Here is an 18,527-nt window from a genome sequence, read left to right as displayed (position 1 = left end):
TGATAAATGGGTTTAATCTAAAGCTTATGAGCTGGAACCTATGATCAACAAATAGGTCCGCAAACCACTTACATGCAGCCTTTCTCCAGGTTTGCCATTGGTGGGATAAATCAGGGTCTTGCTCTGAATCCAATTGGGGAATACACATATCGACAAATGATTCTGATTTCCAGGTAGGATTTTAGACACAGAGGGGGCTTTCTGGAAGGTATCCGCTGCGACTGGCTACACTTCTCTCTCTTTTTTGCTTGCCGTACTTTTCCATGTATAACACGCCCCCTATTTTCGGGGACTCAAAATTAAGAAAATTGGGGGGTATTGCCCTGAGTTATTGAGCTTTTTGGGGGGGGATTGCATGGCCAATGCTGCCAGTAGCACACGTTGCAGAAGCCAACAATAGTCAGCCCCCTCATCGCCAGCAGCTGCCAATCACCCGCCCAATTGACGCAACAACAGCCAATCGACAGCAGCCCTTGCCACAGCCACCAATCACCAGAACAATCGCCACAAACAACCTCCTACTCGCGGCAGCAACCAATCACCCGTCCCCACTCTGAAATGCCCATGTATGAGACGACCCTGATTTTTAAACATTATTTTTAACAGGAAAAAACCTCGTCTTATACACAAAAAAGAATGGTACCTGGAGATAATTCTTATCGGATTTACGGGTGAAGTAAAATATCTGCTTTGAGACGTGTGAAGGAGATGCATCTTATAAGAGAGCTCAAATTGACAACAGCAAGCATAAAAGGAGGTTCTTTGTAAACAGAAAAATGGTAGCCCCTCCAGCACCTTCTCTGTGACTGGCTGGGAGGCCAGAGTCCCAGTTTGTAAGTCAAACGGTGCAAAGCAGACCTGATCATTGTTCTGAGAAAGAGAAAGACTGGAAAGAAGCATGTACCGTAAGTCAAAATAATTATAGCAAATACTGGTAACAAGAGGAATCTGCGTCAGCATCTTTTTGGTGATGCAGTTCTCCAACCAGGCAACGTTTAAAAAATGCACATATTACCGGAAAGTGTGCATAAAAATGAAAGTATTGGTGAAAACAATATAGAAAAATAACTTACAAAAATGCTATTTTGCACTTGCAAAAATATGTACAGTACATTAGTCCAAACTATACACAAAAATGTGCTTATTAGGAGAAATTCACACTAAAATGCTACAAATTTTTATGAGAATTTTTTTTTTTAAGTATCACAAATTGCTGCAGAAATGTGGTGCACTGAACTAATTATTGGAAAAATGAAAAACGGAGAGAAGCAAAAGGGATGGATCCTTCCACCCCTACTGCAGGGTGATTGCCTGCTGAATAATACCTCCTAGGCCAGTCAGAATGGAAAGAGGAAGGATGTCAGAAGGGAGACAGAAAATAAAAATAGACAGGTTGGTACCAGAGCGTCTCTCTAGAGAGAAAGCGCAGAGGGCAGAGTTTGGATGCCTCTGGTTTTTAGAAACAAAATCAGCCGGAACACTCCTCAGAAGACCCAGCCTGGACTAGATAGCACTGAGGATCTACCTGGCTGAGATCAAGGAACGAATCTACCACAAAAACATTAATCCGCCCATTGCCAAGAAGGGGCTGGAGAATGTGATCACAGGGACATAAGAAGATCCTGCTGGATGAGCCCATCTAACCCAACATCTTTTCACAGAGGCAAGCCAGATGTCTACAAGAAACTGGCAAAAAGGAGGTTCTTAGGTTGTGGGGGGAAATCAAAACTTCTGAGTTCAGAATCAAGCATGCAGACTGGTCAGGCAAAGGAGGAATGCCAGAGATTTTATCTGCTTGCATAATTTCAGTTTGATATTTGAGCTCCTACAAGGCGAAGTGGTAAAAACAAAAACACCCCCTTTCTGGACCCTGTAACCAGCAGTGACGTCAATAAATCCTTGGCAAATGCCAATTCCTGACTGCAGAGGCAGCCAGAAAGGCATTTGGCAATGACATCTGTGAGTTACATTTTAGGGTTACAGTTCTCTGATTCAGGCGCCCGCAAAAAGGACTCTGCAAGGAACCATTGGAACCTGGCCACAAGTCTCCCCACGCAACTTACTTACACATGCTGCGCTCCTTAAATCTCATAAGGAGATTATCGTCTCGCTCCTTCCAGGAGAGACGTTGCTAAAGGACTCACGGCGCAGTCTGATGACAAATACCTGCATTAAAATGTGCATATTCTTATCGGCATGTCTTGATGACTCTGGGAAATTAACAAGGCCAGGCCGGGCTGAGGTTCCACCAGCACTGCAATTTTTGCAGCTGTCTTTTAAGTAAAGGGTTTTTCTTTGGAAGCTTAAAAGCAGTTCAAAAGAGGTATTGTAAAGCTGGAGAAGGTTCTGAAAAGGGCAACCAGAAAGATCAAGGAGATGGAGTGATTCCCTTTCAAAGAAAGGTTGCAACATTTGGGAATTTTGAGTTTAGCGAAAAGGCAAGAGATGACACAATAGAAACTTATAAAATCATGCATGACGTGAAGAAAGTAGACTGAAAAACCTTCTTCTCTCTGTCTCCTAACACCAGAACTCGTAGACCTCCAATGAAGCTGAATGTTGGAAGGCTCACGAGAGATAAAAGAAAGTCCTTCTTCACACAGTGCCTAGTTAAACTATGGAACTCATGTCCACATGTGGCAGTGATAGCCACCAACGTGGAGGGCTTCAAAAGAGGGTTGGGCTAATTCATGGAGGATCAGCCTGTCAATGGCTACTAGCTATGATTGCTATGCTCTGCCTCTACTGGAAACCACAGGAGGGGAGAGGATTGCTTTTGTGCTCCTGCTTACCAGTTTCCCACATGCATCTAGTTGGCCACTGTGAGAACAGAATGATGGACAAGATGGGCCATTGGCCTGATCTTGCAGGCTCTTCTTATGGTATTAAAAATGGGTTGGGAAGGGTAGAAGATTGGGGACCTCCAGTAAAAGATCCTGGGATTGTGACCCCTGGACCACCCACCAACAACGGCCCTGCTCTCAGGCAAGAGATCCCAGAACATATACAAAAATGCGTATTTTAGGGCAAAGTCCCCACAAGTATGCAAATTGCATACAAAAGGACATATTCACTATACAGCTTTCATTTTATGCTGAAGATACACCTCTTTGCCCTGGTCTTTTGCTCTTGAGATGATGGGCTCCATAATCCACACAAGGTGACCAAAGCTACTTGACATCTCAGATTGCATCCCTGAAACCCTGGAACCTTAGTGTGGTGTGCATCTAATTTTTTTTATTAATAATTATTGTTGTTATTAGGTTAATTAGTAATCTTGTGCAATACTTAAATCCCTGCAGACCTCTAGCATCGTCCAACAACCCCCACTCAGCAAATTTATCTAGGCAAGAGGACTTGTGGAAAAGTTGCTTGTATAGAAAGCTCACTCTCTAACCAGGAGACACTGTAGCATATTTATTGTCGTCGTCATTGCTAAGAGTAAAATGCTTACCCTAAACGTGTGGACTTTCTTGAAGCTTTTATAGAACAACGCAAAACAGGACGAAGCAGAGTTATGATTCAACACCTGCGAATCTGAAGCGGACTGGAGACACACAGATCTGGCCGCCCCTATCCCTGACCCCAACCGCAAAAGAGGTATTCGTCCTTTCCTGCCCCACAGGGAGGAAATGCCTCTTCCGAGATTGTGCCACAGGTGCACGTGTCGCCCACAAACCAAAGCTAGCGAGCTTTCTTCCTTCATAACTTTCGGCTTTCTCAGGCGCAAATCTATGCAGGTTGAGCATCATCTAATTCCGTCAAAATAAGGCTTCTTCAGCGGAGTTGCGTTATAGGAAAAGAACAGGCTCGTTAGAATTAAAAGAGTCAGGATCCTAAATGCAATAGTGCCAGTGGCGGTGCTCAGCTGCAGGGAGTGCACGGGTGTCGTGACACAGAAATTCATGCAGTACTATTGCAAAGCCTTCCAGAGCATTTGATCTCAAGCAGAGATGGGGAAACAGGGGCCCGCAAGACACTGATGGACTCTGACACCCATCAGGCCCAGCCAGCATACCCAATAGCCAGGGATGATGGGAGCTGTAGTCCATCAACATCTCGAGAGCCACAGGTTTCCCATCCCAGGTCTAACGGACAAAGCACATGCTTTCAGAAGGTTCTCGCCTCCTTCCTCTTCCGCAGTGTAGCAGCTTTGCCAGCTCTCCCCGTGCTCCATAATTGACTTAATGTCACGGTTTCATAGCCAGGTTCTTGCTATCGTTTGCTCCATGCTGTTTTTGTTTATTGTTTCAAATCGCAGGAGGTTGGCAATGCTACATTCCTTCCGAGCAAGCAGCTAAGGTAAAGGCTGATCTGCAGTTCTGCTGGCAAAGAGGAAACCCATCATATATGTAGATATTTGAGAAATCTCCCCGAAAGGGAAAGAAAACCGGGGTGGGTTGGGGGTGGACAACAACCCTGGGAAGCTTGTGGAATTATCCAAGGATGCCACAAAAAACATTGAATGCACTTTTGAATCCAGAATGCAGCTTCCTAAGAACCTCAGATTCCTTCTCAAAAACAATTGGCAAAGCTGACAGTCCTCATTGTTTTCCAGCAGGCATGTGATGCATGCTGAAATTTCAGAAAGCAGAAGAGTGGGGTGAATAAGGTTTTCAGTGTGTGTGGGGGGTGTGTGCTTCAGGACCCCACATTAGCAAAACTGTAATAAATAATGCAAATTCGCTCAAGTTGAACTAATTGGATAGCTCACAGAACTGAGCCTCTTTCCCAAGCAGAGGATTCCGCAAATGTTAATGTATTTATTTATTTAAAATCACCTTAATGTAAAGTTTTAATGTCAGCTCCGGACGAAGGAAGAGGCCACATGATGAGAACGGATGCCATGCCAGCCACCCCGAGCCACAAAAGGATTGGGGTGGATTATAGGTCTAAATTCATAATGCATTAAAAATAAATACACGGCTATCAAACTCTGCCCAAAAACGTATCGCATAACGTAAGAGCAGATCCACAAACATGCCTACGGAACCACATGTTTTGGAAACAGCCGCCCGCAAGAAGCAGCCTGGTCCAAAAAATAAAAAACAAATTTCCCAGCAGAAAAGAAGTTCAGATTTCTGTGTGTTTTCTTTTGGCACTGAAAATATTTACATATATGGTGGGTTTTCTTCCCCTTTCCATCCCCTGGCCAGTGAGTAGAAGCTTTCTTTTTTTAAAGAAAGAAGACAAAAACACACACCAACTAACCCCAAGTTGTAGCGGTCATGTGGCTGTGTCTTCCGAGTTACTGGAGGTGCCCGTGGCAAGGCGGTCCAGATCCGTGCTGAAAAACACGCAGCCCCGGGTTGGTTGGGTTTCACTTTTAACAAGCCCCCCCCCCAAAGGCTCAGCAGAGATAATCACCGTATTTTTCGCTCTATAAGACGCACCAAACCACAAGACGCACCTAGTTTTTGGAGGAGGAAAACAAGAAAAAATATATTCTGAATCTCAGAAGCCAGAACAGCAAGAGGGATCGCTGTGCAGTGAAAGCAGCAATCCCTCTTGCTGTTCTGGCTTCTGGGATAGCTGCGCAGCCTGCATTTGCTCCACAAGACGCACACACATTTCCCCTTACTTTTTAGGAGGGAAAAAGTGAGTCTTATAGAGCAGGAAATTCGGTATCTTTTGAGGAGAGGAGTGACAGGGCACTCAAGTATTATTTCATATTGTAAACAATATCTAGTCAGACCCCCCCCCCTCTCTCTCTCTCTCTCACACACACACACACACTGTATTTGGTGTTGTTGTTTTTAATTGCATCTCTATCCCACCTTCCCTCTAAGCTCAAGGTGGCACAGTTTTTCTTCCCCACCTTATCCCCACAACAGCAACAACCCTGTGAGGTAGATCAGGCTGAGAGACTGTGGCTGGCCCAAGGTCGCCCACTGAGCGTCACGGCTCAGCAAGGATTTTACCCTTGGTCTCCGGGCCTCCGAGTCCAATTCTCTAACTGCTACACCATGATGGCTTATATTTCATACAGTAAACCTGCAACTTGCACATTCAGCCTTATAGGTATGGCCGGGGTGGGTAGGGGGTGGGGAATAATTAAAAGAAGAAGAAAAATGACTTTGGCAATCCCACCCGCCATTGCACCCAATGTGTTTTGACTATGATTTTGGCACGAAGCGTGATCCTCAGAACATAACCCCCCTTGTAAGTTGTCGGCTTACTGTATATTAGGTAAAGGTAAAGGAACCCCTGACCATTAGGTTCAGTTGTGGCCGACTCTGGGGTTGCGGCGCTCATCTTGCTTTATTGGCTGAGGGAGCCAGCGTACAGCTTCCAGGTCATGCGGCCAGCATAACTAAGTTGCTTCTGGCGAACCAGAGTAGCTCAAGGAAACAGCATTTACCTTCCCGCTGGAGCGGTACCTATTTATCTACTTGCACTTTGACGTGCTTTCGAATGCTAGGTTGGCAGGATCTGGGACTGAGCAACGGGAGCTCACCCCGTCACGGGGATTTGAACCGCCGACCTTCTGATCGGCAAGTCCTAGGCTCTGTGGTTTAACCCACAGCGCCACCCGCGTCCCTGTATATTAGAGCCGAGCTAAAATGGCTGCTATGATCCTTTGAACATTTCCCATACTCCTCGGCAAAGGCTCTAGCCTGCTGTTTTCTGGGTCTAAATGGCACCTCTTGTTTATATCCTGCCTTTTCTCTGTGCAGCTCAGGGTGGCGCACAAGGTTCTCCCCCGTCCCACTTCAACCTCACAACAACCTGCGAGGTAGGCCAGGCTGGCGTGTAAGTGACAGGTCCAATGTCACCCAGTGAGCTTTATGGCCAAGTGGGTGGGTGAGATTCGAATCAGGGTCTCTCCATTCACCACGCTATCTCACAGAGAAGCGGGGAGCGGAAGGAACAGAGGCAAACATGGCTGAGGCTCTCTTGCATTGACCTGCCCACCCCACAGCACAGTCAAACGTACGTGTCCGTTCAGGCAGGCCCTTTTAAATTAATTAAACTGCCTCCAACCCAGTTTCTGGCTGTGACAACATTCCCCCCTCCCCCTGCCCCCCGACACACTACATGAGCTTTTAACTTAATTAAAATTAAAAGGTGGCGGTGGGAGAAGCAGCAGCTCTCCTATCCTATATTGAGAGCAGCTTCTGATATTCTGGAAGGTTGTAACACTTGCTGGATCGGGGCCACTGTAGATCGCACGTGGCCTGAAGGTTTAACTTGAGCCAAGCTTCTGAGCATGTCCAGAGTTGAAAATGAATAACCCCAGCCCAGTCTTTAAAGTGTCGTATTAGGGGGCAGGGATTCCACAGCAAAGGGGCGCAGCTTCCAGATAATACTGAGCTCTGCTTCGCTCTTTTCTCCCGCCGCCTCCTTATTTCTAACATTACGACGATTGCTAAATCAGTCAAGGACTGCCTATAGGCCTTCTTTCCCTTCCCTTCAATTATGACCCCAGTTGCTGCCTCATTATGCTCTCTTGCAGTCGCCAGGTATAAAATATGACCGAGATGCTGTGGTCTGCCAGAAGAGCTGGGAGTTCCAGCATTCCCTTCTTCAAATCAGATTTCCCCGTCTCAGAATAATGGGGCGTCTTTACAGCGAAGAGCTTCTTGTGCAGTTCGTCAAAGCTGCTTTTTTCGAGATGGTGATTTAGAGCTTTGCAGAAAAGTCTCGGGCCCAGGAAGCTGGAAAGTCATTCCAAGGGAAGGGAGCTCGTGCCAGTTTGACAAGTGCCAGGACGGGGATCTTCCAGGCAGAGCACCAATAAACTGAGCCATGCTTATGCTACGAATATAAACTAGTCAGAAGTCCATGTGGCTCCCAGGACTTGCTCCATTAGAGGTAGGCAGCAATGGGCATTGGACAAGGCCCAGGAACTGACAGAGGGGTAAGGGGCCACTGCCAAACTCCAGACTCCCTTGGGCCAGGGGACAGGCTGTAGCTCAGTGATGGAGCAAATACTTTGGATGAAAAAGACCCCCCCCCCCAGCATCTTCAGGGAGGGCTGGGAGAGAGACACACCCGAGAGAGCTGCTGCCAGTCAGAGCAGACAGCACTGAGTTGGATGGACCAGTGGTCTGACTTGGTCTAAGACAACTTCTTATTTATATATATATATACAAGCAAAATTCATATACCGTTAGTGATAAAAAACAACAACAAAGCGGCTTACAACAACCATGCACAGAACCACACAATAAAAAACCATATACAAATCTGAAACCTGCTAACTATTATGGAAAGATGCATTATTCTTAATGGCCTGCATAAGCCAGCCTGACGGAAGAGAATTTTTTTGGGACAGAAGGGGCCTGCTGAATCTCTGTTGACAATACTGAGCCAGTAACACGAAAGGCTGTTTCTTGCTGCCATCAAATGGGCCTCACCATGACCCACGGTGCTCCTGCAGATGTTCAGCCCGGGATATAAGAATTCAGGCAGTTCCCTGAGGTACCTTGCACCTGAATTGTTCAGGTCTTAGTAAATTATGTCCCTATGGAAAGGAGCTCACTCACAGAGGGAGAGAGCCTGAGGAGGTCAACACGCCCAGGTGCCCCCCAAAACCTGGGAACTGGCACCAGCTCCCCCCCAAAACAGCCCTGGGAAATATAGCTTCATGAAGGCACCGATCTTGCTTTGTTCGAAATCACTCTCCCTTTTCATGTACCGTATTTTTCGCTCTATAAGACACACCAGACCACAAGACGCACCTAGTTTTTGGAGGAGGAAAACAAGAAAAAAAATATTCTGAATCTCAGAAGCCAGAATAGCAAGAAGGATCGCTGCGCAGTGAAAGCAGCAATCCCTCTTGCTGTTCTGGCTTCTGGGATAGCTGCGCAGCCTGCATTCGCTCCATAAGACGCACACATATTTCCCCTTACTGTTTAGGAGGGAAAAAGTGAGTCTTATACAGCAAAAAATACGGTAACTGGGTTCCTTGATCAGCAACGGCGACGGTCAAATGGGTCTGAATCTTATCTGACTGCGTAGTGCGGACATGCTTTTTCCCCACCGGCTGTAGGGAGCACCAACCCAAACCTGGCATATACAATATCATGTGCAAATGGCGGATACTCACTGTTGCTCTGCTTTGGCTCGATCGCTCAGGAAGAAGAGGGCCGTGGCTAGGAAAAACATTCCCCCCAGGACGACGACGAAAGGGCAGAGCATAAGTGCGTAGCCTAAGCTGAGGAATTCCCAGAGCGGTGATTCCTTTGTACTCTGGCGAATCAGGTCAGAGATCTGGAGACGAAGCAGAATTGGGATCGGGGAGAGGGGGAAAGAAGTTAGCATCTTTCCGGGTGCAGTTTATTCAGTATGACAGCAATCGCTCGCTTGCAAAGATGTGTGGGACTCTCAAGAGATGTCAAGAGGGAAAGAAATACGATGATTGCTACGATAAACCGGCTCCTTTCCTCATTGTCAGTCTGGGTTTCCAATTGTTATGCTTCCCTCCTGCTGGTCTGCAAAAACCCCTGCATGGAGGGCAGGAATAGCCAGGCTAGATTTGTCATGGATAAGAGCAGGGAGTGTCACCCACAGCTTGGTGGTACTGCACATGCGTGATTAAAGAGGGTCCCAGGTGCAACCCCAGTGAAGAAGACCAGAGAAATGATTTTGCCTCCTCTTCCCCTGCTCTAGTCCTTGGTACTTTCAGACCCTCCAAGTGCCCCGATTTTCCAGGGACAGTCGCAGATTTACAGAAGACATTCTGGTTTCTTATTTTATCCTGGAATGTCCCGCTTTGCCTTAGGGCTTCCCTATTTCCATCAGGGAACTGTTGGAGGGTATGGAGTTATGTGACCCCCGAGCCAAGGAGATAAGTTTAGAAGACATCTGAAGGCAGGCCAGTATAGGGCCTTTTTTAAAACAAAAAGTTTAATGTTTTATTATGTTTTTATATAGGTTGGAAGCCGCCCAGAGTGGCTGGGCCAATCCAGTCAGATGGGTGAGGTATAAATAAATTAATGATGATGATGATGATGATGATAATAATAATAATAATAATAATAATAATAATTAGTAGTAGTAGTAGTAGTAGTAATTGAATAGGACATCCCTATTTTCATCAGAGAAATATTGGAGGATATGCACTTTCCTTCCTTTAGTGGGGAGACATGATTGCCTTGCAAATGGGAGCCAAGCCTCTCAACACATCCCTGACCCAGACACCCCAAAAATGCACTTACAAATCCAATCAGGTATGGGCTCCCAGCGTCTCCCAGAAGGTGTGAGGTGAAGCTTTGCAAAGCTACTGCAGTTGCCCGGCGTGTAGGAATAACCACGTACTGGCAGGGAGAAATATATTATTTATTATTGTTGCATTTATATCCCTTCGTTCCTCCAATTAGCTCAATGTGGCATTTACGGACCTCCCACTCTGCGTATTATCCCTCACCACTGACCGGCACAGGGTGACCCAGTAAGCTTCATGGTCAAGTGGGGATTTGAACCCTGGTCTCCTTGGTCCTTGTCCAACACTCTATGGTGAAGCATTTCAACAACCAGTCTGTCAAATGACTAGCCCACACTGGGATATGCCATTTAGCACAAGCATGCATTTGGGGATTACAGAAAAGTAAATGGCGGCAGAGCTGGACTGATCTTGGTTGTACTTGTACCAATCTAAGAGCAGACCTTCTGCAATTAGAGGCCTATACATTTAAAGATGTATCAAAACAACCATGGCTTCCCCCTGACTGTAGGAGAGAGAACCCCGCAGTTGTGTGGCAAACCTATACAGTACTTGCCATGGACTGGCTGGATGGAGAAGGAATGGTGAAAGGAACCAGCTGGGGAACTCCCAAGGGATTGGTGGTGGGACATTGGGTCCCTCAGTACTGTGAACACCCAAGGCAGGGAACCTGCAGCCCTCCCAGGGTATTGACTGACTGGGATATTGGCCCTCCCTCAGTATTGACTGACTGGGATATTGGCCCTCCCTCAGTATTGACTGACTGGGATATTGGCCCTCCCTCAGTATTGACTGGCTGGGATATTGGCCCTCCCTCAGTATTGACTGGCTGGGATATTGGCCCTCCCTCAGTATTGACTGGCTGGGATATTGGCCCTCCCTCAGTATCAACTTACTAAAGTTAGTGTCTAACAACCTCTGAAGGGCCAGAGGTGCCACATCCCTGCTCTGTAGCCACTGGGGAAATCTGTGGGGCCCTCTGGAAGTTATCAATCCATAATTCCCATCTGGAGGGCCAGAGTTTCCCCATACTTGTAGCAAAGGATGGTAGGTGCCCTTTTAAAGAGCACTTAGAAAAGAAAAAAACCTAGCCAAACATTAGTTCCTGCCCAAGTTTGGAAAATAAGTCAATTACAGGGCTGAGTGAACCAAAAGCGCACCACAGGAGCTGGCTCGGATATCCCTGCCAAAGATGGCGGCAGGTTGGCTAAGCCAGGAAGCAGAGTGTGGGATCACCCCAGTTGCTCCAAGCTGAGCAGCACACACAGCTCAGGAAGCCGGAGGAAAGACCACAAGGGTTGCCCTGGCAAGGCCTCACCTCCTAAAATAGAGGCCTGAGGAAAGGGCTGGTATTGGCACCAATGTCCTCTTCGCACCACAAAAAAAAATGAGCAGAGCTATTCGTGGCATCACACAGAGTACCACTAAGCTGGCTCTGAGGGCCAGGCAGAGAGGCCTGGAGGGCCACATTGGGTGCCCAGCTCAGAAGTTCCTCACCCCATCCTTCTTAATATTCCTCCATAATGGCAACAGGATGCTGAACTCTGCACCAGTGCAATTGCAGCATTATGGACTGCATGTGGCCTTCACCAACACAGTTAAGAGCACTCTCCATGCCAGCTTACCATGAGTATATCAGCAGTGATGGCCCAGTTTGAAAACAAGAGCGTCTCACCGATAAAAATGCAGACCTGTTGACGAAGCGTAGACATGTGACTTCCACGAAAGATCCCAGCACCAATTGTTTAGTTTTTACCACATTTTAAGCAGATTTCATAAAACAGTTGCACTCGCTCCCAACGCAACCAAATGCACAGCAATTTACTTTATTGCACTGTGAAACTGGACTGCTTGTTTCCTTTTGTTTGGGAGGAAGATTGGAAATGTTCTTAGATACTAGTCAAATTCTCATTAATTATGGTTGTGGGCGGTGTTAGCTGGAGGAGGGAGAATCTGTATATTGCAGGGAGAGAGATAAAGGCAGCTAAACAGCAGATAGAGAATATTTACTTTATTGATAGTATTTATGTATTCACTGTGAGTGTTTGCATAGTGAGTCAAGAGATCAGATTTCCACTGATCTCTATGGGAACATTTCTAATGCGTTCCTGACCACAGAATTTTGATCCCCAAATGACAGGGAAAACCCAGGAAAACCCTTGAAGGGGGGAAATGTTATCTTATTTGTCTGATCTCTCCCCCCTCCCTCCCCACCATTGTTTCTGGCAAAATGGATGCTGTGGACCAGCAAAACACAAAAAAGTAAGGCTTGTTTAAGGCTGTTTACTTGTTTACAATACCATATGCAGGCCCAGATGTTTGGATATGTGAATCTCTAGTGCACAGCTGTCAACTTTTCCCTTTTCTTGCGAGGAATCCTATTTGGAATAAGGGAATTTCCCTTAAAAAAAGGGATATGTTGACAGCTATGCTCTGGTGTGCATAGCAAGATTTGGATGCTAATTCCTCGTGCTTGAATAAGTGAATTTTCGTATAAAGAATGTTTGGGCAGCGGGACCTTGGGAGCTTGTGGACTTTCCTTCCTTGGAAGATTTAAAGCAGAGGTTGGATGGCCATCTGCCATGGATGCTCTAGCTGAGATTCCTGCATTGCAGGGGGTTGGACTAGATGACCCTTGGGGTCCCTTCCAACTCTACAATTCTATGACCTGCATGTAATTGCAATCAGGAACTTCAGTCCCCCCCCCCCCGGACGCTACCCCAAGCTGCTTCATACATACATAGGCTCCCACAATGCTGCTCTTTGCCGCAACGAAGATCAGGCAAGTGAAGATGGCTGAACCCAGCATCCCAACGGCGCAGACGAGGGGATCCGCTCGCTGCGTCTTCAAACGGCACCACTTGGTTGCGCCGGCCCCGGTGATCACGCCCAGAAATCCGGTGAAGCAAGTGATAGCTCCGAAGATCAAGCTAAGGGAAAGGAACAATTCCAAAAATAGAGGCCTCTCTCACTGATACGGGCATATTTTTATACACAGGAAGGTGAGAGGCAGGTGGAGGCCGGGATTAGCAAAGCAAAAGGCATGAGTAAGATGTGCTAAACGGACATTTATGGGCGGAAACCCAAAGCAGGGAATTCATAAAATTAAGACGCTGGCTCTGAGGGCAGTCTGGACGTTTTCCATGGGAATCTGAGGTTCTCAGGTGACTGAACCTTGGGGGGGACGCCGCCGCCTTTTTCTGAAGGGCGGCAATCTGTAACTGCATTTTAAAATTAACCTGGTTCACTTATGTGCTCTGTCTCTCAGAGGAGTCTATCTCTACTTTTTTCTTTTCTTCCTTTTTGGTGGTGCAGTGGGGCAAGACACGTACAGTATGTCAGGTCCAGGAAATCCTTTTATAAAATTTATTTATTTGGTTTTTTGAATTAAAATTTTACAGTCAACATACAACGTAAAAAACAAGATTCCAAGAAATCTCTTGGACTTCCCTCCTCCCCTTTGTGGGTCCTATTGTTAATCATTTCCTCCTGCATCTTTTATGATAATCCAAATCTTTTACCTCTCCATTGTGTCCAAAATTCACTATTAAACTACAAGTGATATTCCAATCTTACTAACGATTTTAACTGTTTGCGACGGTCTGTAAGAAAATTTTAAATTTTCTCCATTATCTATCTCTACTTTCCACTCATTGCCTAACCTTGGACAAATCCCTGATCCTTCAAGTTTGAGTCCCTCCAACATTGAACAGGAACCCTCCTCTCTCAGCGGGTTGGCATGACAGCAAACCTGTCCAAAGCCAGGAAAAGGGCTCTGAAAAACTGAAAAGGACTTTTATACAAAGTGATGAGCTGTTAGTGAAGAGCCAGTGTGGTTCAGCATTTAAAGTGCTGGACCTGGGAGACCAGGGTTCGAATCCCCCACTCGGGCACGAAGCTCACTGGGTGACCTTGGGGGCCAGTCACTGCCTCTCAGCCTAACCTACCTCACAGGATTGTTGTGGGGATGACCTGGGGAGGGGGAGAGCCATGTATGGCACCTTCGGTATATGGCCCACTATACTGGCCATGGTTTTCCCAGTAGTGATGTATGGAAGTGAGAGCTGGACCATAAAGAAGGCTGATCACTGAAGAATTGATGCTTTTGAATTATGGTGTTGGAGGAGACTCTTGAGAGTCCCATGGACTGCAAGAAGATCAAACCTTTCCATTCTTAAAGAAACCAGCCCTGAGTGCTCACTGGAAGGACAGATCCTGAAGCTGAGGCTCCAATACTTTGGCCACCTCATGAGAAGAGAAGACTCCCTGGAAAAGACCCTGATGTTGGGAAAGATGGAGGGCACAAGGAGAAGGGGATGACAGAGGACGAGATGGTTGGATAGTGTTCTCGAAGCTACCAGCATGAGTTTGACCAAACTGCGGGAGGCAGTGGAAGACAGGAGTGCCTGGCGTGCTCTGGTCCATGGGGTCACGAAGAGTCAGACATGACTAAACAACTAAACAACAACAACAATATTGGTCACGCCAAACCTGCAGCTGAATGCAGGATTGGAATATGAATATGAAATCATACTGAAAAATCACAACTCCTATTAGAATAAACAAGTTCCGTTATAAATACTGAAATACAATGTGTAACAGAAAAAGAAGTAGAAAGTTGGTTTAAAAGTGTGTGAAAGAAAGTAATAGAAGTGGAAAGAAATTGCAATTGAGATTGGAAGTCAAGCACAGGGTAGGGCGAGGGATGGTGGTGGGAAAAGGAAGTATGTGTGGGATTGAGCGTGGGTATGTATGAATATTTTTAAGGATTGTATGAAATGTATGTTTGTCTGTAAATTTGTAATATGTATGTATTAATGTTGAATTATTTTAATAAAATAAAAATTAAAAAAAGAATGCATGTACTGACTCCCCAGAAATGCCTTATTTCCAAGGAGGGTGCTATAGCTGGCACTTAAGAGAATCTTAGAGCAGGGACACTGGGGGTGGGGGCATCTAGCCCCACCCCACTCCAAATGCAAGACCGACAGCGCAAGCTGCCCCCTGCAGCATCCCCGCTAGACGTAAAAGCAAAGCAGGAGCTCACCTGTCTTTGGTCCCGCAGGGCTGAGATGTGCAGGTCTCTGCGGTTTTCTGGACCACTTGCGCCCGGTGGAGGTAGAGGGGGATCCACATGCCCAGGGCCCCCGTGGCGAAGGAGACAGCCGAGGTAGCCAGAGAGGAAAAGACGTAGCTGCGGCTGAAGGGATAAAGGGGTTTTGGGTTAGGGTTAGGGCCAAGAAGGGGAGGCTTCATATCCCCTGAAGAGGAAGCTCTCACTGTTTCCCCATAAACGATCCTGGAAGGTTTTGGTTTTAATTTTGTAATAGCATGGACAGAACATCAGAATGGACAAACCAATATAAGAAGATAAAGCCATTCCAAAGAGCATGACGGGGGAAAGAAATGCACTGTGCATCGTCATTACACACTTTGAGAAGAATACAGTGGTTAAGTACTTAATTCGTTCCGGAGGTCTGTTCTTAACATGAAACTGTTCTTAAATACAAGCACCACTTTAGCTAATGGGGCCTCCTGCTGCTGCCATGCCGCTGGAGCATAATTTCTGTTCTCATCCTGAAGCAAAGTTCTTAACCCGAGGTACTATTTCTGAGTTAGCGGAGTCCGTAACCTGAAGCATATGTAACCTGAAGCATCTGTAACCCGAGATACCACTGTATATCTGTAAATGTGTATACAATGAGTGCAATTTAAATGAAAATTTGCTCTAATACATCTATATCTATCTATCTATCTATCTATCTATCTATCTATCTATCTATCTATCTAAGGTAAAGGGACCCCTGACCATTAGGTCCAGTCGTGACCGACTCTGGGGTTGTGGTGCTCATCTCGCTTTATTGGCCGAGGGAGCCGGCGTACAGCTTCCGGGTCATGTGGCCAACATGACTAAGCCGCTTCTGGAGAACCAGAGCAGCACACGGAAACACCGTTTACCTTCCCGCCAGAGCGGTACCTATTTATCTACTTGCACTTTGACGTGCTTTTGAACTGGTAGGTTGGCAAGAGCAGGGACCGAGCAACACAGAGCCTAGGACTTGCTGATCAGAAGGCTGGCGGTTCGAATCCCCATGACTGGGTGAGCTCCCATTGCTCGGTCCCTGCTCCTGCCAACCTAGCAGTTTGAAAGCATATCAGAGTGCAAGTAGATAAATAGGTACCACTCTGGCGGGAAGGTAAACGGCATTTCCGTGTGCTGCTCTGGTTCACAAGAAACCGCTTAGTCATGCTGGCCACATGACCCGGAAGTTGTACGCCGGCTCCCTCGAGCGCTGCAATCCCAGAGTCGGCCATGACTGGACCTAATGGTCAGGGGTCCCTTTACCTTTACGTCAGCAAAAAATCAGCAAAAAACAGGATGCAAAGAAACTTTGAATTACGGGGTGCAAAACTGACACAGGATGGAAACAGGCTGATGTGCACCCCCCCCGCCTCTGCATAGTTCTCTTACTTCCTTATCAAGGCCTTCATGTCCCTCAGCCACGAGGTCCGAGCCTTCAGCTGCGCACCCAGCTGCTCGGCGTTGCCCCTCTTAGCAGCTGGAACAAATATTAAGATGAGTGTGCCGGTGATCATACCTAAAAGTGGGGAGACCTGGAGGAGAAAGAGGTGTGCGGCGTGAGGAACCAGGAATCAGAAACATCTAGAGCACACAGCCTTTTTTTAAAAAAAAGGGCGGATGACTGGGGCAAAATGAACACCCAGCGTAACTGCAATCTTCTCTAACTGGTGCACAAGAAACTCAATACAATGGAAATGTTAAAAAAGATGAGTTAAAAATGATACAATTGCAATTCAGTTAAATATGCTTGCTGGAATAAAAGATTCAGCGGACGCTGGATGTTCACAGGAGGGATGGGAGACTCTCTGACCTCGACAGGAAGGGAGCTGCATAAAATTGGGTGTGCAATACTAAAAGCACAACTCCCTTAGTACGAGCTGTGTGTTTGAGCCACTGGGGAGCACTAAGAGGGGCTCCCCGAAAGAGTTCAGCGATTAGGCTGGGATATAAAGAATTAGGTGGTTTCTTGGGGTATTCTGGATCAAAGTTGTTCAGGGCCTTGTAAGCTAGAACAAAAGCCTTGAACCACACCAAGTAGCAATATAGGCAACTGGTGTAGAGCTTTGAGCACCTGAGTTATGCGCTGCCGATAGCCTGGCCCCATCAACAGGCCAGGAGACCTGATTTTAGCACCCCGCATCATTATCTACAAAAGCCACACCTCCCATCCCATAGTTTTCACCTTCCTAAAATTCCATCCACGGGAAAAGTCGCCCCTCCACTGGCAAGAGGCCAAGCGGAGTCAAAGGTTAGGAAACAGTTTTGCTGCCCTGTTTCCTGTTGGCTATTTCTTTTCTTTTTTTCTGGTCAAGCGCTCTTTGTGTCTGCTGTGTCCACTGCATGCTTAAAGTGTTCCCCGCACATTTCTCAAGGTCCCCCAAAGTGTATAGAAGGAAATGGAGAAACCTTCACGCAGGAAAATGAATGCAAAAGGGAAACAATTATCCCTCCCACAAAACAAGAAAACATCCCTGGCTGAGTTTCATGGCAGCCAAGGGACACTTTGACTAAAGAGCAGCAGAGGGAACGGAATGCTGCTGTGACCTTTCGTTTTCCTGTCCTGACAATAATCTACCTCAAGCCAGAAGCATCCTAAATTCTTCAGCAGATTTTTCCTCCACTTCTAGCAAAACAGTGGTCCAGGAAGCTATTTAGCCTGTAATGTTTCCCATGACACTGGCATGAGGGGAGCATTCTAATATTTAGCCAACCGAAAGGGTGCCTGATTCTTGTTTTTTATTATTATCTTGGGCAAGTGTTGGAAGGGGCCTTGATAGTCATCCTGTCCCCCACTCCTGATGCAGGAAACCAGCTGCTGCAGTGCCCCTGGCTGATGGGATGCCCAGCTTGCCCTGTCACGAGGGTCTTCATAGTAATAGTGCCTTGTAATCTGCTGAAACCACGTCAGAAGAGGCTCTACGCGTGCACCAATGTTTGCAGGTAGAGCTTCTCTATGCTCTCCCTCGCATAGCTCTATGTCACGGGTGTCAAACACAAGGCCCGCGGGCCGAATCCGGCCCGCCAGACCTCGTCATGTGGCCCGTGTAGCTGCCGCCGGCCGCCAGCCTTCACCTTTTATTCTAGGTTTGGGGGGGGGGGTTGACACAAGGAAGTTTACATGGTGCGGCTCCCTACTCGCCTCCCCCCGTCGCTCTTAAGGACGTGGTTGCTGCTTCAAATGTCCCCGCGTCTCTCAACTTGCGCCTTCGTCGTCGGGGGCTGAAGCGAGGTGGGCAGCTGGCTTCTTTCTCCCACTCACTGCTCAAAAAGAGCAAG

At 46.9% G+C, this 18,527-nt stretch overlaps 1 protein-coding gene across 2 annotated transcripts in view; it reads right to left on the bottom strand.

Annotated features, from left to right (window-relative positions):
* SPNS2 (SPNS lysolipid transporter 2, sphingosine-1-phosphate) overlaps window positions 1-18,527 on the bottom strand; it is a gene marked incomplete at its 5' end in the record, with an annotated part of 96,865 nt that overhangs the window by 11,838 nt on the left and 66,500 nt on the right. The window contains 7 exons of one of the 2 annotated variants that reach the window (XR_014520040.1): window positions 5,212-5,287; window positions 9,053-9,216; window positions 10,164-10,262; window positions 11,794-11,859; window positions 12,909-13,098; window positions 15,216-15,368; window positions 16,641-16,783. Coding sequence is in view for 1 of the 2 variants with exons in the window: in XM_083479644.1 (XP_083335770.1) it covers window positions 9,053-9,216; window positions 10,164-10,262; window positions 11,794-11,859; window positions 12,909-13,098; window positions 15,216-15,368; window positions 16,641-16,783 (815 nt within the window). The remainder of the gene's footprint in view (window positions 1-5,211; window positions 5,288-9,052; window positions 9,217-10,163; window positions 10,263-11,793; window positions 11,860-12,908; window positions 13,099-15,215; window positions 15,369-16,640; window positions 16,784-18,527) is intronic. The other variant, XM_083479644.1, reaches the window with a different exon arrangement.

Source organism: Podarcis liolepis (genome assembly GCF_965112155.1).
Source record: "Podarcis liolepis genome assembly, chromosome: 16".
NCBI lineage: Eukaryota > Metazoa > Chordata > Lepidosauria > Squamata > Lacertidae > Podarcis > Podarcis liolepis.
This window is presented reverse-complemented; position numbering and strand designations above follow the sequence as displayed.